This window comes from Scyliorhinus torazame, chromosome 2, assembly GCF_047496885.1.
Source record: "Scyliorhinus torazame isolate Kashiwa2021f chromosome 2, sScyTor2.1, whole genome shotgun sequence".
NCBI classification, from domain to species: domain Eukaryota; kingdom Metazoa; phylum Chordata; class Chondrichthyes; order Carcharhiniformes; family Scyliorhinidae; genus Scyliorhinus; species Scyliorhinus torazame.
Genome location: NC_092708.1, coordinates 341522924 through 341549333, shown reverse-complemented (window position 1 = coordinate 341549333; position 26410 = coordinate 341522924). Strand labels below are relative to the sequence as shown.

The 26410-nt window shown below is 43.9% G+C and overlaps 1 protein-coding gene across 1 annotated transcript in view; it reads right to left on the bottom strand.

Annotated features, from left to right (window-relative positions):
- Positions 1–26410, bottom strand: part of yy1a (YY1 transcription factor a) — a 34144-nt gene that overhangs the window by 6611 nt on the left and 1123 nt on the right. The window contains exons 2-3 of the mRNA XM_072490556.1: positions 11927–12092; positions 9111–9171 (exon numbers count right to left, since the gene is read on the bottom strand). Of these exons, the coding sequence (XP_072346657.1) occupies positions 9111–9171; positions 11927–12092 (227 nt within the window). The remainder of the gene's footprint in view (positions 1–9110; positions 9172–11926; positions 12093–26410) is intronic.

Here is a 26410-nt window from a genome sequence, read left to right as displayed (position 1 = left end):
AACGGGGTTAACAGGTCTGCATACTTCCTGTAAAACTCAACCGGGAACCCATCTGGCCCCGTGGCCTTCCCCGCCTGCATGCTCCCCAGTCCTTTAACCAGCTCCTCCAACCCAATTGGCACCCCCAAACCAGCCACCTCCTGCTGCTCCACCCTCGGGAACCTCAGTTGATCAAGAAACCTTTGCATCCCCACTTCCCCCGCTGGGGGCTGAGATCTGTACAGCTCCTCAAAGAAGTCCTTAAATGCCTCATTTACTTTCACCGCACTCCGCACCGTAGTTCCCCTGCTATCCTTGACTCCACCCATCTCCCTCGCTGCCATCCTCTTACGGAGCTGATGTGCCAGCATCCGGCTCGCCTTCTCCCCATACTCTTACGTCGTCCCCTGTGCCCTCCTCCACTGTGCCTCTGCCTTCCCCGTGGTCAACAGGTCGAATTCCGTCTGGAGACTTCGCCGCTCCCCAAGTAGTCCCTCCTCAGGGGCCTCTTCATATCTCCTGTCCACCCTTAAGATCTCTCCCACTAACCTCTCCCTTTCCCTGCCCTCTCTCTTCTCCCTGTGAGCCCTGATGGAGATGAACTCTCCCCTGACCGCCTCCTTCAGCGCCTCCCACACTACCCCCACATGCACCTCCCCATTGTCGTTGGCCTCCAAATACCTTTCAATGCACCCCCGCACCCCTCCTCATCCGCCAGTAATCCCACATCCAGACGCCACAGCGGGCGTTGGTCCCTCTCCTCTCCGAACTCCAGCTCCACCCAGTGCGGGGCGTGGTCTGAGATGGCTATGGCCGAGTACTCCGTTCCCTCCACTTTCGGAATCAGCGCCCTGCTCAAAACAAAAAAATCTATCCGAGAGTAGGCTCTGTGCACGTGAGAAAAAAAAGAAAATTCCCTGGGCCAGGGGCCTAGCAAATCTCCACGGATCTACTCCCCCCATCTGGTCCATAAACCCCCTAAGCACCTTGGCCGCAGCCGGCCTCTTCCCCGTCCTAGATCTGGAGCGATCTAACGCTGGGTCCAGCACTGTGTTGAAATCTCCCCCCCCCCCCCATTATCAAGCTTCCTGCCTCCAGATCCGGAATCCGCCCCAACTTGCGCTTCATAAATTCAACATCATCCCAGTTCGGGGCGTAGATGTTCACCAATACCACCCACACCCCCTGTAGCGTACCGCTCACCATCACGTATCGACCCCCATTATCCACTACAATATTCTTGGCCTCAAACGACACCTGCTTCCCCACCAGTATTGCCACCCCTCTGTTCTTTGCATCCAGCCCCGAATGGGATACCTGTCCTACCCATCCCTTTCATAACCTGACCTGGTCTGCCACCTTCAAATGTGTCTCCTGAAGCATGACCACGTCTGCCTTCAGTCCCTTTAAGTGCGCGAACACTCGGGCCCTCTTAACCGGCCCATTCAGGCCCCTCACATTTCAAGTTATCAGCCGGATTGGGGGGCTTCTCACCCCCCCCCCCCCCCCCCGTGCTTTCCTAAGCCGGCCCCGCCCCCTCTGGCGCAGCTCCTTTTGCGCCTTATCCCAATTCCCCCATCCTCGGGCCTCCCCTCCCTCCGGCACCGACTCCCACATTCGCTCACAGTCTCCCCATCAGATCACTTCCCCCATCCCCAGCCATCACCCAACCCGTGGAACATTCCCGACACAGTTAAAACCCCGTATCCATCCGGCATCCCCCCCACAACCACAGACCCTCAGTTTGAGTCCAACTTTTCAGTTTGTATAAAGGTCCAAGCCTCCTCAGGCGTTTCAAAGTATGGTGTCGATCCTGAAACGTGACCCACAATCGCACTGGCTGCAGCATTCCGAATCTCACCCCCTTCCGATGGAGCACCGCCTTGGCCCGATTAAAACCAGCTATCTTCTTTGCCACCTCTGCGCTCCAGTCCTGATAGATACAGATCTCCGCATTCTCCCACCTGCTGCTCCGCTCCTTCTTGGCCCATCTCAAAACACACTCTATCCAGGAGACGGTGAAAGCTCACCACCACCACCGCCCGTGGCGGCTCATTGGTCTTGGGTCTCCTCGCCAGGACCTCGCATGAGCCCCATCCAGCTCCAGGGGATGTGGAGAGGCCCCCGCTCCCATCAGCGAATTGAGCATCGTGCTCACATATGCTCCAGCATCGGCCCATCCACTCCTTCAGGGAGACCCAGAATCCGAAGATTCTTCCTCCTCGACCTGTTCGCCAGGTCCTCGAATCTTTCCGCCCACCTCCTGTGCAACGCCTCGTGCGCCTCCACCTTTACCGCTAGGCCCAAGATCTCATCCTCATTCTCCGCGGTTTTCTCCCGCACCGCTTGGATCGCCGTCCCTTGGGCCTTTTGGGTCTCCACTAACCCCCTCAATCGCCGTCAGCATTGGCGCCAGCATCTCTTTCTTTAGCTCCTCAAAGCATCGCTCAAGAAACTCCTGCTGCTCCTGCACCCATGCCGCTTGATCTACGCCCGCTGCCATCTTGTTTTTTCTCCCTCCCACTTTTCGCTGCTCCAAAAACGCTTTTTTGACCGCTCCAAGGGGGACCTTGCTCACCTTCCCACACTAGAGGTTGTCGAAAGAAATTGCCGTTGGGGCTCCTCAAGAGAGCCCAAAAGTCCGTTTTAGCAGGAGCCGCCGAATGTGCGGCTTAGCTCCGCATAGCCGCAACCGGAAGTCCACAATAAAGATTATTAATGACTGTAGAAGTGCTACTGTGACTCAGTCCTACTTGCCACTGTTTGTAATTTCAGTGTCTTCAAAGCCATAATACAACCACTCAACAGTGGAATACTGAAACTCTAGCCAACAGAAAAAGAACAAACTGGTAGAATCACATTAAGCATTAATCCAGTTTAAAAAAAAAAAAAATCAAATACCAACGGCGATTTACACACCACCTCTTCTACCTCCAGAACATACTAAAAACAATGTTGTTGTTTGCAGGCAGAAGGTACAAAGTAGGGCTAACGATTGCTCGCTGAAACAGAATTGCTGAAATTTGTAACAGGCTATGGGAACTCTATGACCTTGCAAATATTTCAGTGTTCCACCAGCTATCAGGCACAATGGGTCATCTGTCCTCATTACATTTGTCCAAGGAAACAATCATTTAACCTGATATAAAGGGATGTGCACAGAGAAGTTACAATGTAAGAAATTCTGTGCTTGACACAAAAGGTTTTCAACACAATCTTCATTACATGCGCCAACTAAATGGACATATTTGTAATTTATTAGGTGTTCCACAACAGTGCAAAAAATATTGTTGCTGGCATATTACAAAGGAACCTTTGGTTATAGTTAATTTTCAAAATTAGGCATAAATATTATATTCTGGGGCAGCATGGTGGTGCAGTGGTTAGCATTGTTGCTTCACGGCGCCAAGGTCCCAGGTTTGATCCCAGCTCTGGGTCACTGTCCGTGTGGAGTTTGCACATTCTCCCAGTGTTTGCGTGGGTTTCGCCCCCACAACCCAAAGATGTGCAGGTTAGGTGGATTGGCCACGTTAAAAATTGCCCCTTAATTGGAAAAAATGAATTGGGTACTCTAAATTTAAAAAATAATATATATTATATTCTTTTTGTAAAGCAATATTAGTTTAATTTATATCATATGCTTCACTCGCATTAGTAACTGGGGATAAATTACAACCCAAATTTGACGTCAAAATTCACTGGATTTGGTTATTGAAGCCAGCAAAGATAAAGTGGTTAAAAAAAGTCAGCAGTAATACTTCTTAGAGCACCCAATTATTTTTCCCCCAATTAAGAAGCAATTTTAGTCAAGCCAATCCACCTAACCTGCACATCTTTGGATTGCAGGGGTGAAACTCACGCAGACACGGGGAGAATCCACACGGGACAGTGACCCAGGGCTGGGATCAAACCCGGGTCCTCAGCGCCTTAGGCAGCAGTAATACATCAATACTACACTGCCACGCTACTAACCTACTCTGGCTGCATTTAGTAAACAGATACTTCCTTGAACGAACAGATATATGCAATCTATAATATTGTGCTTTATTTATAAATTCTTGAGATGGGGTTTGTACACCCGTGCTAAAAGGGAACAAAAATGGCAATTCATTTTAATCCTCAGCGTAACGCCCTTTCCACTGAATAAGATGGTTGTGCTTTCCAGTCTCACTCCAGAGACCAAGGCCCATAAACCAAGCCCACATTTTAGTGCTACACTGTCAGAGGAGCCATTAAGCAGCTGCCTTGCCTGCTGTCTCAGGTGGGCATGAAATAGCCTATGGCACTGTACAATAAAGACCACAGGAGCTCTGTTGTCATGAAAAATGCTATATTAATGAAGGTCCCTTCTTGGCGGTAGCAAGTGTAGTACTTTATTACTTCCAATCATTGGCGACACTGTGGCACCATCCATAAAAGATTCATCCACGAGTTTGACCAACTGAAAGGCCTGTATTTTCTTCTAATAAAATTCACTATTACATTAACAATTTAAGATATAGCTTAAATTATTTATTATCCCAGATGCCATTTTGAAGATTTTATTTTATATCCGTGACAAAAGAAATATGAAACCGGTCATTCAGCTTCTCACATCTCGCTTCATAACTAACCTTTCATTCCTGTTAACAACTTAGTGAAGCTACAACAAAGTTTTTCCATTGTTTTTATACCCCTTCTTGCAATTGAACTCTAATTCAACATTAGGCAAACACTTCATTTTGTATCTAGATTCATGAAATACAAAAGAGGCCAATTTGTATGGCCTTATCCTTTTACTGTCTGTGCATCAGCACACTAAGACGCCTTGTGTAATGCATACGTTTTTCTCTAGGTTTAACCCTCTTTAGGGCAGCACGATGGTGCAGTGCTGCCTCATGGTGCCAAGGACCTGGGTTCAATCTCAGTCCCAGGTTACTGTCCGTATGGAGTTGCACATTCGCCCAGTGTAGTGTGGGTCTCACCCCCACAACCCAAAGAAGATGTGCAGATTAGGTGAATTAGCCATGCTAAATTGCCCCTCAATTGGGAAAAACAAACTGGGTACTCTAAATTTATTTTTTAAAACCCTAGAGACTAGGGCAGCACGGTGGCTCAGTGGTTAGCACTGCTGCCTCACGGCGCCGAGGTCCCAGGTTAGACCTCGGCTCTGGGTCACTGTCAGTGTGGAGTTTGCACATTCTCCCTGTGTTTGCGTGGGTTTCGTCCCCACAACCCGTAGATGTGCAGGGTAGGTGGATTGGCTACGCTAAATTGCACCTTAATTGGAAAAATGAAGACTGGAGCAAAGAAATCTAGGCTGACAATCCAGTGCAGCACTGAGTGCAGAGCATTGTTGAAAGTGTCACCTTTCAGACACAATGTTACACTGAGGTCCTGTCCACTTTCTCACGTGAATATAAAAGATCTTCAAAAGAACAGGCAAGTTCACCTGGTGTCCCAGACAATATTATCTCCTCAACCAACATTGAAAAACAGATGACCTAGACGATCATGTTGCCATTTTTTGAGATACATCTTAAATTGTTTATGCAATAATGAGTTTTATTAGAATAAAATGTAAGCCTTTCACTTGGTCAAACTGGTGGATGCGCCCTCAATGGTTTGTGTCACAATGTTGGTGGGACCTTGCCACATGCAAATTGGCTGCTGGGTTCATATTACTGCAATTCAACAAGTACTTAATTGACTAAACTTGCTTTGGGTCATCCCGAGGTCATAAAGGACAATAATAAATGTTCTCTTTCTGTTATTAGATTTACTCAATCAATTGCAGTGGTTGCTAATGCAATTATTTAAATAAACTATCGTTTGCTGCTTTAAAATTCTCTGATTTCAGTACTCCCAACATAAACAAGGTTTCAATGTTGCAAAATTGTGTTTTATGATGCTTCCGGATCACCTTTGTTAAACAGCCTTGCAGCTCCTTTTTAAGCATCTTAGATGTGCATCACGATAATTCAACATAAAATTATTCTTCCAATACAGATATAGCTGTGAGTGCTAGCTATCTTGGAACATCATGACATTAATAGCCTTCCAATGTCTCATCCAAAACCATCTACAAGTGGAGTTCAGCAAGATAATTATTGCATATAACACTACAGCTAAGCCCAAACTTGCACAGTGGGCTAAACAGCTGGCTTGTAATTCAGAACAAGGTTCAATTCCCGTACCGGCCTCCCCGAACAGGCGCTGGAATGTAGCGACTAGGGGCTTTTCACAGTAACTTCATTGAAGCCCATTTGTGACAGTAAGCAATTATTATTATTACTTGCCGTTAATCATTCTGCATGTGGTAATCAGAAGCAGCACTGTGGTGTGCTTTTCCTTTTGCAGTTGTTCCACTGGTTGGACTATGGAAGTCCTACAGTAGCAAAACAGCAATTTACCCAGAGATGCTGGGCAAGTTCCATGTATTGTTTTCCAACAAGAATGCCCAAGTCCATTGCCATAAAAATTGTGTGCTGAACATAATTTATTGGCTTTAAGACAATAAAAGACCTCAAAGCATTTTACAGTACCATTCTAAAACAAAATAGAACACCAAGCCATATGAGGAGATATTAGGTCAGATGACCATAAGCTTGGGTCCATCAGGTAGTTTTTAAGCAGTAACTTAAAGGAAGAAAGCATTGCAGAGGTGTAGGGAAGGACCTCCAAAAAGTGGGGCCCAGGCAACTAAAGGCACGCCACCAATGGTGCAGCAATTATAATTAGAAATGCATAGGAGGCCAGAATTAGAGGAGCAGATAGCGGAGGGTTGTGGTACTGGAAAAGAGTAGAGATTGGGAGGAGTGCATGGAAGGATTTGAAAAAAAACAACCAGGACTTTAAAATCTAAGACAGTGCAGGAACCAATATATGTCACTGAGCACAGGGGAACAGAACTTTCTGCAAATTAAGACATTCGTAGCAGAGTTTTGGATCAGCTCTAGTTTACAAGGGTAGACTTTGGGAGACCAGCCAGGATGCAATAGAATCGTCAAGTCTAGAGGGTAACAAAGGCTTGAATAAAGGTTTCAGCAGCAAGACTCAAATGCAACAAGGATGCATGTGGACTGGCTTAAACTCAGGTTGTTGCCAAGATATACTTAGTACCCAGGGAACAGAATTTTCAGTGGGAACCAAAAATAATGCCATCCGAGGAAACTTCTGCTTCTCATACTGGATGTAGGATTATCCTTCGTGATAATTTAGAGTGGAGGAGTCGAGGGAGGTGGTGGTGAGGTAGAGGTGGGTGCTGTCAGCATACATTTGAAATGTAATGCTGTATCTTTTGGATTATGTTGCCAAAGGGCAGCATGTAGATGAGAAATATGAAGGTGCCAAAGATAGACTGCTCTTTGGAGGGTACAGGCTTCAGTGTGGGAGCAGGGAAGCCACCGCAAATGATTCTCTGGCTACTATTAGATAGATAAGAATAAATCATGGAGCAATTCCATCCAGATGATAGCGGAGATGTCAAGGGAAGATGCTGTGGTTAATTGTGCCAAACTCTGCAGATAGGTAGAAAAAGGGGAGGAAGGAAAGTTCATCTTTTATCACAGTTACACAGGATATCAATTAAGACTTTGATAAGAGCCATTTCTGTATTGTGGCATGGGCAGAACCTGAAGAGAGCCATGGACTTTCAGGGAAGATGGGAATAGAATTGAGAGGTGATAACCTGTCCAAGGACTTCGGAGAAGTAAAGGAGGTTGAAGATGGAACAGTAGTTTGAGGACAAAGGGGTCAAGAGTTGTTTTTTGAGAAGATAGATAATGACTACAGGTTTATGAGAAAGAGAGGGAAACCATTCACAATATAATGAATAAAATAGACTTGAACTGGTTGGCACTAACATTCCAATGCTTTGTAATCAAGTGCAATTATAATGAACAGAACAGCAGGAAGGCTTCCAAACAGGGAAAAAAAATCGGAATCAAAGCCTGACATGTTAAATAGCCGAACCTGTTAAAAATGCAAAATCATACAGTTGCGTATTTATTCCAATGGTTGGCTTGTTGAGAAAAGCTGTGAAGAATTAATGATCTCAGCAACCTGTGTTGTAACATCCTATACTTTATTAGATATAGTAGATAGTTCAACATTCAAATCACAGAATCCCAACAGTGCAGGAGGTCATTCGGCCCATCGAATCTCCACTGACAAAGTACTCCAACCAAGCCCACTTCCCTGCCCATTATCCCAATTACCCCTCAACCTAACCTGCACATCCCTGGACACTAACGGGCAATTTTAGAATGACCAATCCACCTGACCTGCACATCTTTGAACCGTGGGATGAAACCCGAGCACCTGGAAGAAACCCTTGCAAACATGGGGAGAAAATGCAAACTTCACAGTCACCCGAGGCCGGAATTGAACCTGGATCCCTGGCGGCGCAGTGATGCAGCAACGCAAATCACTGTGTCACCCCCAATCAAGTTATCATTTATAGTGAATTGCACATTCCATTTATTTGCATTCTTGCTATATTTTACTGGTTTCCTCAATTGGAAATCTGACAGAAATGGAGGGCGACACGGTAGCACAGTGGTTAGCATGGTTGCTTCAGTGTCAGGGTCCCAGCACAGTGGTTAGCACGGTTGCTTCACAGCACCAGGGTCCCAGGTTTGATTCCCAGTGTGGGTCACTGTCTTGCGGAGTCTGCATGTTCTCCCCATGTCTGTGTGGGTTTCCTTCGACAAGTCCTGAAAGACGTGCTGTTAGGTAATTTGGACATTCTGAATTCCCTCAGTGTACCCGAACAGGTGTCGGAATGTGGCGACTAGGGGCTTTTCACAGTAACCTCATTGCAGTGTTAAACGTAAGCCTACTTGTGACAATAAAGATTATTAAAACAGAACCTTGGTGGTGGGTTGAGAACAATATTACAAGTAAAAACGTTACTCAGATAAAACAGAATTCCATTATTAAGATGTTAAGATGCTAATGTATAGCCTGCTTTTTAACAGTACTTCTCTACAAGAACTCTACCACTGAAATGGTCACTATTGACTACAAATGACAAATTAATACAAAAAACCCTCTTGTAAATCACATCATCCATAAATTAGTTAAGTAATGAGCCAACGTTTTTTTTGTTATCTAATAAACTGATGTCAGTACATGATTAATACACTCACTTTGTGAGGACATGCTATGGTTCTAGGCGCATCATCTTCTTTCTGCTTCCTTGGCTTCATCCTACATAGAATATCAAGACACTTAGGAAATTAACATTTATCACAATAATCCATGAAACCCATTTCATTCTTGTTCACTCTTAAATATTGACCACTTCATAAATGTATTAATTAGAGTTCACTTAAAAAACAATGTCCGAAGGACTGCCTGGAGGGAAGGCCATCACCGGATACCCTGAAGGGAGTACCTGCCTCCTGATGAGCAGACTCTTTGTCAAAGCCCCTGCCATGAAAATGTCAAGTAATTAATTGAAGCTCTGTATAAATTAAAGTTCAATCAAAATAATTTGAAGGGGCTGGAACTTTAAAAAAAAAAAAAGCTGCTGAAGCAGATTATTTTAATAATGCTTGAAAAAATAGTAATAATATGGGAATGCAAGTAGGGAAGGAGGTGCTGGCTAAGCTGCTAACATGGAGCTAAACACAAGATTGAGAGCCAAATGACTTTTGCAGAAACATTCTAACGAGTGATCATCCTATTTGGTGAGAGGGTGTGGTGAAGGAAGGGAAATGAGAAGCGAGATCAACGAGATCAATCTTTTCTCGAAGGTGAAAGGGATTCCACAATGACACTTCGAAAATGGGCATTTAGAAACAAATCCAAGACAGACACAGTAATTTGATACCAGAGTCAGGCCAATTGGTCATTTGTCTAGCCAATCTGACTCACTAATGGAACCTTGACTGGCAGGCTGATCATCAGGGGCTGAGATTCACTTTAGCTGGCTTACGATAATCAGTGGAGTTAAATTCCTAGCAGGTAAAATAATGCTCAAGAGAAATATTGAAACGTTAACTTGCAGGATGCGAGCTTCGCTGGCTAAGCCAGCATTTAATGCCCATCCCTAGTTGCCCTGGAGAAGGTGATGGTAATCAGTCAGTGAACGAACCGCTGCAGTCCCAGAGGTATAGATATGCCCATGATGCTGTTCGGTAGGGTTTGCCAGGATTTTGACCCAGCGACAGTAGAAGAACTCAGGATGGTGAGCGATATGGAGGGGAACCTCCAGGTGGTGTTCCCATGTGTCTGCAGTCCATGTCCTTCTAGATGGCAGTGATCATGGGTTTAGCGGGCGCTGCCAAAAAAACCTTGGGTGAGTTGTTGCAGTGCTAAGTGTAGATACAGTTATGGCTTGTCCAGTTCAGTCTCTGGTAATCAATCATCCCCCCCCCCACCCCCCCAAGGATGTTGATAGTGGTAATGCCATTGAATATCATGGGGCGATGGTTAGATTCGCTCTTGTTGGATATGGTCATTGCCTGGCATTTGTGAGGCACTAATGTTACTCGCCAATTGTCAGCCCAAACCTGGATATTGTCCAAGTCTTGCTGCATTTGGACATGGGCTGCTTCAGTATCTGAGTCGTCACAAATGGTGCTGAACATTGTGTAGTCCTTAGCAAACAGTGAACACCCCCACTTCTGACCTTGTGATGGAAGGGAGGTCACTGATGAAACAGCTGAAGACGGTTGAGTCTAGGACACCACCCTGAGGAACTCCTGCAGTGATGTCCTGGAACTGAAGTGACTGATCTCCAACCGTCACAACCATCTTCCTTTGTGTCAGGTATGACGTCCACCAGCAGAGGGCTTACCCCCTAATCCCCAATGACTCCAGATTTGCTAGGGCTCCTTGATGCAATACTCGGCCAAATGCTGCCCTGATGCAAAGAGCAGTCACTCTCACTTCACCTCTGGAGTTCTGCTCTTTTGTCCATGGTGGCTGAGGTCAGGAGCCAAGAGACCCTCGTGGAACCCAAAAGGAATGGATTTTTTTTACTGTCACATGTACCGAGGTACAGTGAAAAGTATTGTTCAGTGTACAGTCCAGACAGATCATTCCATATATGAAAGGGCATACATAAATACACAATATAAAAATACATAGACACAGGCATCGGAGTGGAGTAGAGAAGATGTGTGAAGAGATCAGAGTCCATAAGATCTGGTCCATAAGATAAGAGTCTGGTAACAGCAGGGAAGAAGCTGTTTTTGAATCTGTTAGTGCATGTTCTCAGACTTTTGTATCTCCTGCCCGATGGAAGAAGTTGGTAGAGTAACCAGGTGGGAGGGGTCTTTGATTATACTGCCCATTTTCCCAAGGAAGCAGGTGTTATAGTCAATGGATGGGAGGTGGATTCACGTGATGGACTGGGCTGTGTTCACGAGTCAATGTGGACATGCTGAATTTCCTTAGTTTCCCCGAGGACGTTTCGGCGCTGTTGTGCTTTCTTGGTCATAGTGTCGACGTGGGTGGACCTGGACAGATTGTTGGTGATGTGCACAACTAGGAATTTGGAAGGTGTCAACGATCTCCACCTCAGTGCCATTGATGCTGCAGGGGTGTGTACAATACTTTGTACCCTGAAGTCAATGATCAGCTCTTTAGTTTTGCTGACAGTGAGGAAAAGATTGTTGTCGTTACACCACTCCTCTAGGTTCTCCCTCCTGTACTCTGACTCATCGTTGTTCGACATCCAACCCACTACGGTTCTGCATTCAGCAAACTTCAGTGCTGAAAACCCATTCAATCCTAAAGTTGGGGATGCTGGTGTCACTGACTGAATACTTTGTTCTTCAGAAGTAGATTCACATAGAAACAAATACTGACAGATAACATTTTAAAAAATCCATTCTCATTTACTTCGCATTTTGGATAGCGCTGGTCATGTTTTTTTTAATGAATCGCAGCAGTCCTTGTGCTTTTAATGCTCCAGAGAGATTTGAAGGAATGGATGATCTGATACAATCCTTACCTTGCAAACTCTGCCAGCTGTTTTGGGTCAGAGAGATCAATGCCTGGTATCCCACCAGGGGGAAGTTTCTTCCCAGTCATGTATTCAGAGTAGTCAGGTGGAGAGTTTTCTCCAATGATCTGTTCCTCCACCACCGTGTCATGGTCAATGTCAGTCTTTTTATCATCTGAAAGAAAGAATAAAAGTATTTGGGACCTAAAGACCTCAAAATCACTTCACATTCCAATTGGCCACATGAGGTCATGGAACAGACATTTTTTTATTGCCCAAGTGAGTGAGCAAGATTAGGTTTCCAGTTTCTAACATTCTGCTGAATTAGTTTGCAGATTTTGAATTCACTTCTTAAAATTCACCAGAACTAAAAATGGCCATGTTGACAATGTTCCTCTTTAAAGATAGTAAGAAAACTCAAGGCTCATGACATAATTGATTAATTCTCCATCTGAATGGATAATTAATTAATGGTGGTGATTGATGCAAAAATATCCCCGGTGTGGGAAAATGGAACAAACTGCATTTTTCAAAAAGGCATTAGATTGGTGACTCAAACTGATGGGTATTTTGGCTCTCCCCCGCCCCCCCCCCAACCATCCATCCAAGACAAACCCCCAAACGAAGGGGTGAAAAACCTAAGCAATTTTGTAAATTGATTGCAATATTGGTTGCTACTGGGTATTGCAAATAATGTACGGCAAAGTATTTAGAAAGAGATACTGATTGCCCTACAAGGGGAATTAGTTCTGGGCAATAAATGCTGCCATTGCCAGTGGCACTCATCCCATGAATGAATGTGAACAACATATTCCCTAACTGCAGCCAATACCTCTTTTCAGGCATGGCTGCAAGATTTACACGTCAAAAGGAGAGGATACTGCAACTCCAAAACAGCATCTGACTGAGCATAATACCAAATAGCCTGAGAAAAACTAAAATCAATCGAGCTAAAGGGAAAAGCCTTGCAGTGGAAAATGGTGTGGTGTTTGAGATTCCTGTAGTGATGTCCTGCGGCAAAGGTAGAGCCCCATGACTGCTTAATTAACAGATTATCCCTCCGCTACAAGGCCAGGAGTGGGCCAGTTTGCCGACTATTTGACAGCGGTCAACTCTATTCTCAACATCTCCAATAATGAAATAAGCTCACCTGTTACAGCAAAGACTGCACATATCCAGGTTTGGGGCAACTAGTGGTAGTTTAACATTTGCATCACAAGTCCCCCAATGTATACCTGACACTATTACCAATTCTCCATCAACAACATCCTGGGTCACCAATGACGAGAAGCCAAATTGACCCAATCATATTAACAACAGAGCAGAACAGAAGTTGGCTATTCTGGGAAGAGAAACTAACTTCCTGACTCACCATTAACAAACTTCAAGTCGGTAGTGTGATTGAAGATTCAGCTGGATGGCTGTAACTGTAACACCCAAGAAGCTCAACACTTCTTAGTGCACAGCAGTCTGCTTCATCTTTGCCTTATTAATTAGACTCAATGTCTACCTCCTTTACTATCAGCATATTGTGGCCTCAGCAGGTATGATTTAGTATATCAACTCTTGTGAGCTTCTAATAGTATTTCTAAGTTAGGAACAGGAGTAGACCATTTTTGCCCTCGAGCCCGCCATTTAATGAGATCATGGCTTATAGGTGACCTAACTCCATATACCTGCCTTTGGCTCATATTCCCTCAATATCTTTGCTTAACAAAAATCTATCTAAATCTCAGAAGTGCTGCCATCTCCAGCTCCTCCAAGACCGAGTTAGGGAACTGGAGCTGGAGTTGGAAGAACTTCGGATCATTCGGGAGGCAGAAGGGGTCATAGATAGCAGCTTCAGGGAATTAGTTACACCAAAGATTGGAGATAGGTGGGTAACTGTGAGAGGGACTGGGAAAAAGCAGTCAGTGCAGGGATCCCCTGCGGTCGTTCCCCTGAGAAACAAGTATACCGCTTTGGATACTTGTGGGGGGGGGGACTTACCAGGGGTAAGCCATGGGGTACGGGCCTCTGGCATGGAGTCTGTCCCTGTTGCTCAGAAGGGAAGGGGGGAGAGGAGCAGAGCATTAGTAATTGGGGACTCTATAGTCAGGGGCACAGATAGGAGATTTTGTGGGAGCGTGAGAGACTCACGTTTGGTATGTTGCCTCCCAGGTGCAAGGGTACATGATGTCTCGGATCGTGTTTTCCGGGTCCTTAGGGGGAGGGGGAGCAGCCCCAAGTCGTGGTCCACATTGGCACTAACGACATAGGTAGGAAAGGGGACAAGGATGTCAGGCAGGCTTTCAGGGAGCTAGGGTGGAAGCTCAGAACTAGAACAAACAGAGTTGTTATCTCTGGGTTGTTGCCCGTGCCACGTGATAGTGAGATGAGGAATAGGGAGAGAGAGCATTTAAACACGTGGCTACAGGGATGGTGCAGGCGGGAGGGATTCAGATTTCCGGATAACTGGGGCTCTTTCTGGGGAAGGTGGGACCTCTACAGACAGGATGGTCTCCATCTGAACCTGAGGGGCACAAATATCCTGGGGGGGGAGATTTGTTAGTGCTCTTTGGGGGGGTTTAAACTAATGCAGCAGGGGCATGGGAACCTGGATTGTAGTTTTAGGGTAAGGGAGCATGAGAGTATAGAGGTCAGGAGCACAGATTTGACGTCGCAGGAGGGGGCCAGTGTTCAGGGAGGTGGTTTGAAGTGTGTCTACTTCAATGCCAGGAGTATACGAAACAAGGTAGGGGAACTGGCAGCATGGGTTGGTACCTGGGATTTCGATGTTGTGGCCATTTCGGAGACATGGATAGAGCAGGGACAGGAATGGATGTTGCAGGTTCCGGGGTTTAGGTGTTTTAGTAAGCTCAGAGAAGGAGGCAAAAGAGGGGGAGGTGTGGCGCTGCTAGTCAAGAGCAGTATTACGGTGGCGGAGAGGATGCTAGATGGGGACTCTTCTTCTGAGGTAGTATGGGCTGAAGTTAGAAACAGGAAAGGAGAGGTCACCCTGTTGGGAGTTTTTTTATAGGCCTCCTAATAGTTCTAGGGATGTAGAGGAAAGGATGGCGAAGATGATTCTGGATAAGAGCGAAAGTAACAGGGTAGTTATTATGGGAGACTTTAACTTTCCAAATATTGACTGGAAAAGATATAGTTTGAGTACAATAGATGGGTCGTTTTTTGTACAGTGTGTGCAGGAGGGTTTCCTGAAACAATATGTTGACAGGCCAACAAGAGGCGAGGCCACGTTGGATTTGGTTTTGGGTAATGAACCAGGCCAGGTGTTGGATTTGGAGGTAGGAGAGCACTTTGGGGACAGTGACCACAATTTGGTGATGTTTACGTTAATGATGGAAAGGGATAAGTATACACCGCAGGGCAAGAGTTATAGCCGGGGGAAGGGCAATTATGATGCCATTAGACGTGACTTGGGGGGGATAAGGTGGAGAAGTAGGCTGCAAGTGTTGGGCACACTGGATAAGTGGGGCTTGTTCAAGGATCAGCTACTGCATGTTCTTGATAAGTATGTACCGGTCAGGCAGGGAGGAAGGCGTCGAGCGAGGGAACCGTGGTTTACCAAGGAAGTGGAATCTCTTGTTAAGAGGAAGAAGGAGGCCTATGTGAAGATGAGGTGTGAAGTTTCAGTTGGGGCGATGGATAGTTACAAGGTAGCGAGGAAGGATCTAAAGAGAGAGCTAAGACGAGCAAGGAGGGGACATGAGAAGTATTTGGCAGGAAGGATCAAGGAAAACCCAAAAGCTTTCTATAGGTACGTCAGGAATAAGCGAATGACTAGGGAAAGAGTAGGACCAGTCAAGGACAGGGATGGGAAATTGTGTGTGGAGTCTGAAGAGATAGGCGAGATACTAAATGAATATTTTTCTTCAGTATTCACTCAGGAAAAAGATAATGTTGTGGAGGAGAATGCTGAGCCCCAGGCTAATAGAATAGATGGCATTGAGGTACGTAGGGAAGAGGTGTTGGCAATTCTGGACAGGCTTAAAATAGATAAGTCCCCGGGACCTGATGGGATTTATCCTAGGATTCTCTGGGAGGCCAAGGAAGAGATTGCTGGACCTTTGGCTTTGATTTTTATGTCATCATTGGCTCCAGGAATAGTGCCAGAAGACTGGAGGACAGCAAATGTGGTCCCTTTGTTCAAAAAGGGGAGCAGAGACAACCCCGGCAACTATAGACCGGTGAGCCTCACGTCTGTAGTGGGTAAAGTCTTGGAGGGGATTATAAGAGACAAGATTTATAATCATCTAGATAGGAATAATATGATCAGGGATAGTCAGCATGGCTTTGAGAAGGGTAGGTTATGCCTCACAAACCTTATTGAGTTCTTTGAGAAGGTGACTGAACAGGTAGATGAGGATAAAGCAGTTGATGTGGTGTATATGGATTTCAGCAAAGCGTTTGATAAGGTTCCCCACGGTAGGCTATTGCAGAAAATACGGAGGCTGGGGATTGAGGGTCATTTAGAGATGTGGATCAGAAATTGGCTAGCTGAAAGAAGACAGAGGGTGGTGGTTGATGGGAAATGTTCAGAATGGAGTACAGTCACAAGTGGAGTACCACAAGGATCTGTTCTGGGGCCGTTGCTGTTTGTCATTTTTATCAATGACCTAGAGGAAGGCGCAGAAGGGTGGGTGAGTAAATTTGCAGACGATACTAAAGTCGGTGGTGTTGTTGATAGTGTGGAAGGATGTAGCAGGTTACAGAGGGATATAGATAAGCTGCAGAGCTGGGCTGAGAGGTGGCAAATGGAGTTTAATGTAGAGAAGTGTGAGGTGATTCACTTTGGAAGGAATAACAGGAATGCGGAATATTTGGCTAATGGTAAAGTTCTTGAAAGTGTGGATGAGCAGAGGGATCTAGGTGTCCACGTACATAGATCCCTGAAAGTTGCCACCCAGGTTGATAGGGTTCTGAAGAAGACCTATGGAGTGTTGGCCTTTATTGGTAGAGGGATTGAGTTCCGGAGTCGGGAGGTCATGTTGCAGCTGTACAGAACTCTGGTACGGCCGCATTTGGAGTATTGCGTACAGTTCTGGTCACCGCATTATAGGAAGGACGTGGAGGCTTTGGAGCGGGTGCAGAGGAGACTTACCAGGATGTTGCCTGGTATGGAGGGAAAATCTTATGAGGAAAGGCTGATGGACTTGAGGTTGTTTTCGTTGGAGAGAAGAAGGTTAAGAGGAGACTTAATAGAAGCATACAAAATGATCAGGGGGTTGGATAGGGTGGACAGTGAGAGCCTACTCCCGTGGATGGAAATGGCTGGCACGAGGGGACATAGCTTTAAACTGAGGGGTAATAGATATAGGACAGAGGTCAGAGGTAGGTTCTTTACGCAAAGAGTAGTGAGGCCGTGGAATGCCCTACCTGCTACAGTAGTGAACTCGCCAACATTGAGGGCATTTAAAAGTTTATTGGATAAACATATGGATGATAATGGCATAGTGTAGGTTAGATGGCTTTTGTTTCGGTGCAACATCGTGGGCCGAAGGGCCTGTACTGCGCTGTATTGTTCTATTTAAAATTAACTGTAAGAAGTCTTACAACACCAGGTTAAAGTCCAACAGGTTTGTTTCAAATCACTAGCTTTCGGAGGGCAGCTCCCCAGGAGCTGTGCTCCGAAAGCTAGTGATTCGAAACAACTCTGTTGGACTTTAACCTTGTGTCGTAAGACTTCTTACTGTGCCCACCCCAGTCCACCACCGGCATCTCCACATCATTAAAATTAACTGATCTAGCTTCAACTACTCTTTATGGCCTCCTTCTGCACTGTAAATTCCATGATTTTAAGAGTTCCAAACCTCTACCACCCTTTGAGTGAAGAAATGTTTCCTAACATCTCCCCTGAATGGTGTAGCCTTAATTTTGAGATCCGGCCACCTGGTTTTAGAATCTCTAACCACTGGAAATAGTTTTTCTTTATTGACCCTGCCTTTCCCTGTTAATATCCTGACTAGCTCGATCAGATCACCCCGGAGCCTTCTAAATTCTAGCAAAAACAGGTCTAATAAATGTCTCCTTGCAACTTAATCCCTGTGATCCAGGTATCATTTCCACAATCGTTACCATCAAGAAGGATAATGGCAACAATATAATGGGCATACCATCAGCTACAGGATCCTGACACACGCCACTCTGACTTGAACATACACAATTGTTCCCTCATTGCTGGGTAAATATCCTAGAATTCCTTAACTAAAGCCATCGAGGGCACTTTCAGAACAGAGACCGCCGTAGCTCAAAAAGGCCACCAACAAATGTCTCGGGCAACTCAGGATCAAAAATAAATGATCTCCCCCCACACCCGATTTAGAATTTCAGAAATATGGATTGGAGGCCTTTCAGCTCATTGTATTCATGTTCTTTATTAACTGCACTATAGGAGCAATTGGCCACAATTCAATTCTTTCCCTTGCCCTTGAAACTAGACTTGCAGTTTTACTGCAATTTCACCCAACAGCAAGCACCAAATGCTGACACAATGACTGCACAAAGAAACTGAATAGCAGTTTGGTTCACATATAACCAAAGGCAGCCTTCCATTTAGAAGTCTATAAATCTGCAATAAATGTGAAAAGGTCCATCAATCAGCACTTTCATTGAAATGCCTTGCTGATTACTCATGTTTGGAGTAGAACCACTGGGGGACCTTGAACCATCTTGACTTTGGGAAGCAACTTTTTTTTTTTTTAAAAAGTCACTAGAGAATGTCTACCTATTGAAGCACAGATGACAATTTCCCCAAAATTATTTTTTTTAATTTATTTTTTTTATAATCACTACCTTTAATATGGTCATTTTTATAATTGTTTGCTTCCAATCAATATTGAAACAATTTGGCTTGAAGCGACAATTAAATAATTGACTGCAACCGAAAATCTTGACGGACACTATGGAGTTAGATGCTTACTGCACTTGTAATGCTGTGATCAAACATATTCCACAATATAGAATCTATGACTTTGTTACATTGCAACTTCTGTTGCTATGGCAGTTAGAAGCATCACAGTAAATGTTTTTTAAATTTTTTTTTTTTTTTTTAAAAAGTGTGAACCCATATATCGCAGGTTACTTTACCTGGATTTTCTCCCCATTAATGAAACTATGATAGATTGGATGCTTATTCCCCCCCCCCCCCCCAACACATTCTACAGAGAAAAAACATCGAAGTATGGGCTGGAGATTTGTGCTCAATAGTTTCATCAAGAGGAAGCGGTGGAATAGTGATACCGTCGCTGGACTGGTAATCCAGAGACCCAAACAAATGATCTGGGGACCTGGGTTCGAGTCAGCATGGCAGGTGATAAAAATTTAAACTCAATAAAATATCTGGAATTAAAAGTCTAATGATGACCATGAAACCATTGTCAATTGTCGTAAAAACCCACCTGGTTTACTAATGTCCTTTAGGGAAGGAAATCAGTCATCCTTACCTAGTCTGGCCTATATGCGAATCCAGACCAAAAGCAATGTGGTTGACTCTTAACTACCCTCTCACGGGCAATAAACACTGGCATATCCTGCGACGCCCACATCCCATGAATGAATTCTTAAAAAGCAAAGTATTCTGCTTGAAATTCCATCTTTCACCCATCCCTTAAGTTGGATTTCCCCATTATTTACTTCAGAACACTTAAATGATATGTTCAAAAGGAAAAGCACATTTCTATCCCCCGACCCAAGCTCACTCTCATCCAGATAATGCATCCTGGACATCATACACTTCACACACTATGCTGTTGTGCCGTTATTTTAATGGGAGATATTGAGCAGCAAAGTAGAGCAAGGTGAGGCAATTATACCCAACAAAACATCTAGGATCTTAAACTTGATTAGAAACTTTCTATTCTTGATGAATATGCCAGACATGTTCTTTAATTACTTTGATGCAAATATTCCAAGATTTCACCTTCTGCAGAGAAATTAATCTTAATGCACAATATGGCCAAGTGTATTTCATATATCCTAGCAATAATCAACTGGCTGCAACACTATTTTCATAGCGTAATTTATCGAAGAATTTTCAGCAGTGCCGAGACAGTTACAAAGGTGATTTTAGTGATATTACAGATACATGATTGGAAGCCCAGCTTGGGATCAAATATGACACCAATGTTGCAAACAGGTTGGTTCAGCCTTAGGTAATTGCTGGGAAGAAACAGAAAATGGAGGCTAATGAGGGATGTTAGGTATATAATCACAGTGACACAGTGGTTAGCACTGCTACCTCAAGCTCCAGGATCCCGGATTCAATTCCGGCCTCAGGTGACTGTGGATTTTGCACGTTCTCCCCTTGGCTGCGTGGGTTTCCTCCGGGTACTCCGGTTTCCTCCCACAGTTCAAAGATTTGCAGGTTAGGTGAATTGGCCATGCTAAATTGTCCCTTCGTGTGCAAAAGGTTGGCGGAGTTACTCGGTTATGGGGATAGGGTCAAGGCAAGGTATTAAGTAGGGTGCTCTTCCCAAGGGCTGGTGCAGACTTTTCTTTTTTAAATTTAGAGTACCAAATTCGTCTTTTTCCAATTAAGGGGCAATTTAGTGTGGTCAATCCGCCTAGCCTGCACATCTTTGGGCTGTGGGGGCGAAACCCACGCAAACATAGGGAGAATGTGCAAACTCCACACAGACAGTGACCCAGAGCCGGGATCGAACCTAGGACCTCGGCGTCGCCCAGAAGAGGCGTCGGAATGTGGTGACTAGGGGCTTTTCACAGTAACGTCATTTGAAGCCTACTTGTGACAATAAGCGATTTCCATTTCAATTCATGAGGCTGCATGGTGCAGACTCGATGGGCCGAATGGCCTCCTTCTGCACTTTAAATTCTATAGTTCTATGAATCAGGCAGAATGCAGAAAGTGCAATGGAGAATCCAAACAGGAAATAACAAAAGATTGTATGTGAAAAGTATTTTATAAACATATAGAGTAATAGGATAGCCAATGGAATGATAGGGCAAATTAGGGAGAAAAAAAAGCAGAGAGCACGGGCAAAGTAGTAAATAAGTACCTTGCTTTTCTATCCATAAGAGATTGCTGCCACCATTATGTAAAGTGTACAGAATTGTACAGGATAAAAATAAAGAAACTTCAAAAATAGAAGTCACCCGATGTGAATGCTGATAGGCAAGGTTATTATTATCCTTGGACATGGTAGCAGTGGTGCCAGAGGACTGTGGGATTATAAATGTGACACCCATTCAAAACAGGACCATAATTGTAAACAAAATTGTTACTTGGAAAAACACATTTCTTAAAAGGCAAATCACACCTGACCAACTTGACGGAGATGGGAGTAAATGGGCAAAGCCACCATGGTAGTCAATTGGCTTGAAGACAAATCAGAAAGTAGTGATGAACAGTTGCTCAGCAAACCAGAGGGAATTATACAATGATGTTCTTAAGGGCTGGTAGTTGGATTACAGCATTTGTTGGTATATATCATGACCTAGACTTGGTTTGAGGAGGCATAATTTCAAAATTTGCAGCCAAAACAAAATGTAGTAAACATGGATGAAGAGTAGAAATAAGGCTAGACTAGTGAAATGGACAGACATTAAGATATACGGTGCAAAACAAAGAAGTTATATTAAATCGATATAGCCGATTGGATAGGACTCAGCTGCAGTACTGTATCCAATTCTGTGTACCACACCTTAGGGACATAATCCTAGCATTCACGAGAATGGTAACAGAAATGATGGACTTCCAGTTTTGAGAATAGACAAGGAAAGTTAGAATTGATGCCTTTATAGCAGTGAAGATTAAGGATAGATTTCATAAAAAGGTACTCAAAATTGTTACGGGTTTTGATAGTAATTCAATTAGCAAGGGAAAAAATAGCAACATGTAATCAAATTAGAGGACAGACTCAACAGTCTGGGGGTGGTGGTGAAGTCCCGATTCTTCCCAAATAAGTATGTTTTCAATTAAATAAGGAAATATTTAATTCTAAGAAATAAAGAGGTGCAAAAAAATATGGGTAAGGGACATAGTAAACTTGCAGCAATGTAACAAAATTTAGCGCAATAGTAAAATTGAAATGGTGAAAGGAAAAATACAAATGTAAAAACGTCTTTTGCCTAAATAAACTGAAGATTCAGCACAAACCCAATCAGGCAACAATGCACTTATGGTCTAGAACTGCATAGATTTTTCTGCAGCAGCGTAAATACCTTAAATTATACCCTTCACAAAACCATAATTGTTTGGATTTATATTTTTAGACAGACACCCACATTTTTCATTGTATACTGTCTAGAGGAAATGGGGTATGGCACTACTCTGAGAGCTGGGATGAAAATGCAATGATTAAAAACATAAGAAAACATTCCAGGCGAAAACGGCCTCGTATCTGCTCCACCATTCAATGTGAACATGGGTCTGAAATCAATTTTCCCGTCACTTCCCCATATCCACCATTGCCCGAGAGACCAAATAGATGTCTCAGCCGTAAATACAAGACACGTGCACAACTCTCCGGGGTAGAGAATTCCAAAGATTCACATACTTTGAGTGGAGAAATTTCTCCTCATCTCAGTCCTAAATGATCATGCCTTTATCGTGAAACAAACAGATTCCCCAGTGTTTACCCTGCCAAGCCACTTCAGAATCTTGTATGTTTCAATGAGATCACCTCTCATCATTCTTTGAAACACCAGAAAATATAGATCTAATTAATTTTGCCTCTCACCATAGGACAACCCGGTAGGGCTGGTAGGTTTTGTCTCTCACCATAGGACAACATAAGGCTGCACAGTTGCATAGTGGTTAGCACTGTGGCTTCACAGCACCAGGGTCCCAGGTTCGATTCCCTGCTAGGCCACTGTCTGTGTGGAGTCTGAATGTTCTCCGTGTCTGCGTGGGTTTCCTCCCACAGTCCAAAGACGCGCAGGTTAGGTGGATTGCCCTTAGTGTTCAAAAAGGTTAGATGGGGTTATTGGGTTACGGTGGAAGTGAGGGCTCAAGTGGGTCGGTGCAGACTCGATGGGCCGGTTGGCCACCTTCTGCACTGTACGTTCCATGTTCTAACCTGCACCCCATGGACCAATCTAGTTAACCTCACTGTACCGTCCAACACAAGTGTACACGTCCTTAAAGGGAGACCAAAATTGCTTATAGCAAATAGAACAAAACTTTGACAGCCCTCGTCTGACAATTCGGGCAAATCTGTTCACACTTAGACCTAAATGGGTTAGATGGAATGCAATCTTGAGTTCACCATCAATCAAGATGTCCAGGTGGTTTTCTTATTGACAGGTCTTGTGGGTATGGCACAAAAGTCTGTGCAGTGTTAATTTAATTCTTCGTGGATACAAGCCCATTACATCAATGATTTATGTTCTAGACAGAATTGGCAGGCATGATCAGGGCAGTCATTAGTATAGGAATATAAATCCAGTGGTTTGGAGCAGAGTACTATGTGCCAACATTGGAGCAGAAAGCCACACTCCAACGATTCTTGACATCTCTTTGTAATTAACTACAGGACAGAGCAACAATAAGCAGATTAGAGCTCTGCATACCACCTTATTGGTGATGATGCACAGCTAAAACAGCAAAGGAAATTATAAGTATACGACAGAAAAATGCATCTTTTATCCACGCAATAAATACTTTAAAAAGGCTCACATTTTCAAATTGAGCCAACGTGGTTGGGATACAAGCACAAATGTGCGAGGGAGCTTTGGTCAATTTATATTCCAAGTGGAATCCCTACAGTGCAGAACGAAGCCACATGGCCGATTGGATCGGCACCTATCCCCTGAAAGAGCACTCTACCTAGGCCCACCGCCTTAACTCCAACCAACCCGCTCAACGTTTGGACAATAAGGGACAATTTTACCGTGGTCAATCCACCTGGTAGGAAATATTTTCAGCTTCCAACTTAAACTACTACCACAAAAATGTGATCATTACTCAGAGGAAGTGCCATTTCATGTTTACATTAATATTAAACAGAGTAAAAACATTGCAGTATTTGCTAATCAACTTATTGCTGGTTATTTGAGCAGACAAAAGAACCTGTAACCAGGTTATTACTACCTATTGGATTTAACATTTATATAATCATATAACACAGAAGGATGCTCACTCAATTGTACATACGCCAGTTCTTTGAAAATTTTAACCAATTAGCTCCACCCCCTTATTTTCCCCACAACCTTGATTTTTTTCTTTACAAGTGTATATTCCATATTAACATTCAGAAGGCATTTATTGCCCACCCCTAACCGTCCTAAATTTCAGAAGGCATTTATTGCCCATCCCTAACTGTCCTTAAAAAAAAGAGGTAGCAGTAACCTGCCTAATTGATAACGGAGTCACTTACCATTTCAAAGAGCAGTTAACAGTCAACCACATTTTGCCATTATCTTAAATCTGTGCCCTCCAATTACCGACTCTTTTGCCAATGACAGTTCATCCCAATTCCGATCAAAAAAACCTCAGATTTGTGGCCATTGCCATTCAAATTTTATCTTTAACCAAAAGGAGCATAATTCCAGCTTCTCTAGCCACCACACAAACCTGAAGTCCCTCTTCCCCAGTACTGTTCAAGTGATCTTTGCACTATCAAAGCTTTGACATCCTTCTTAAAATTGCTTGGACAATACTTTGGCAAGGCCCATTTTCTGTTCTTGCGTCTCCTTTGCATTATTTATATTCCCTCTCATGTTGCCTTTACAGTTTCATCAGTCACATGTTTTTTAAAAATGCACACCATTTTGTACGTTTTCTTTTAATTCCAATTCAGTTGTAACAGTTGGCTGGGAAAAGGCAACCTGCTAATAGGAATGGGGAAGTCAATCTGCCTAGATTTGGTGTCAAAACACCAAATCTAATAATCCAAAGCACTTGTGGTTAACATAATGGATATACCATGGATAGGAGTACTGAACATCAGCTATTTTTGTGTAAACTGTAATATTGCTCTCATTTCAAACAATGCTATCTTGATGAATTAAAAATCCAATAAGTGTATACCAATACAAAACTTTAAGTAGGTTGCATAAATCTGAATATCTGGTCGATCACAAAATGCCAGTATTATGAATAAAACTGAAGAACAAATTAAATTGCAACATAGACAACATTATTTTCACAAAGAATTCCGAACATCTTCTGATGGGTTGGCTTTATTACATAAATGTATATCTTATTCACGCATGAAACTGCAAAATACTGAATATTACCCATCTGTTATTTACTACAATGCTTTCAGTTACCTATTTAAACATCGACACTCTATTTGAAGATAAACAACCAGCAAAATCTAGAATTCGCACAATTCCTCACAATATATTCCAAAGATGGGAGTTGAATTTTTGGGTTACAGCATATGCCGTCTAATCGTCCTGTCTGCAAACACACAATAGATACCCATCGTCTGCTCACATCAGATCTTTAATTATAAAATCCAATCCAAATAAACAAATCCAATCCACAACGAACCGGTGGGTGGGGAAGCTAACACACTTGCTGTCGAATTACCTGCACCATAAGATCCACTTTAATTTATATTCCCTCTCATGTTGCCGTTACAGTTTAATCAGTTCCTCAGTCACATGATTTTTAAAAAATGCACACCATTTTGTAAGTTTTCTTTTAATTCCAATTCAGTTGCAACAGTTGGCTGAGAAAAGGGGGAAAAGAAAAGGCAACCTGCTAATAGGAATGGGGAATGAACTCAATCTGCCTAAATTTGTTGTCGAAACACCAAATCTAATAATCCAAAGCACTTGTCGTATTTACAATTACACGCCTTCCGTCAAAAACGCGAGTAGAAGATGCTTATACTCTTCTATTTCTGCCTTGTATATATATATATATATATATTTATTTATTTATTTTTTAAATCAAGTCTCACCTGGAATCAGGACAAAACGATATTCACAAAACTTCGGGTATTGAACGTCGAACACTTTATTTTTAAGGGAGAAATTTCCTCACAACTCAAACCTCATGGGGAAAGAAATTATTTCTATTCAGACACTGTTCCAGACACAACGCGATCCCAAAGGCAGATAAAGCATTAAAACACGGGCGCGGAACGAAAATATTTACTTGAAAATCGCAACGTTTTATCTTCGAAGTTTGATCAGGAAAGCAGAATTTTTTTCCAACACGACAATGCCCAGATCTCAGATTTCCCTCCCCCTCTTTTAATTGATCAGAAAACACAAGAACGAACTTGATTTTCCGACTCTTTAACTGGCAGGATCGGGGAGAGAAGTGGAGGTGACCGACAATGAGCCGCCGAAATGGAGCCTCTCCGCTCCTGCTGCACCCACCAGCGGAGTCCCCTCCCCCACCATTCCCCAGCGCGCCGCTCCCATTCCACCTAACTTGATGGCAGCCTCCCACCCTCCAACTCGCCCCATTGGCCCCTTCAGCGGATTCGCCCGACCCATTGGCTCGGCGCCGCTGTCCATAACCGCCGGCCCGCCTCCCTTCGCCCGCGCGCCCCGCTCACGTCCTGCGTGCAG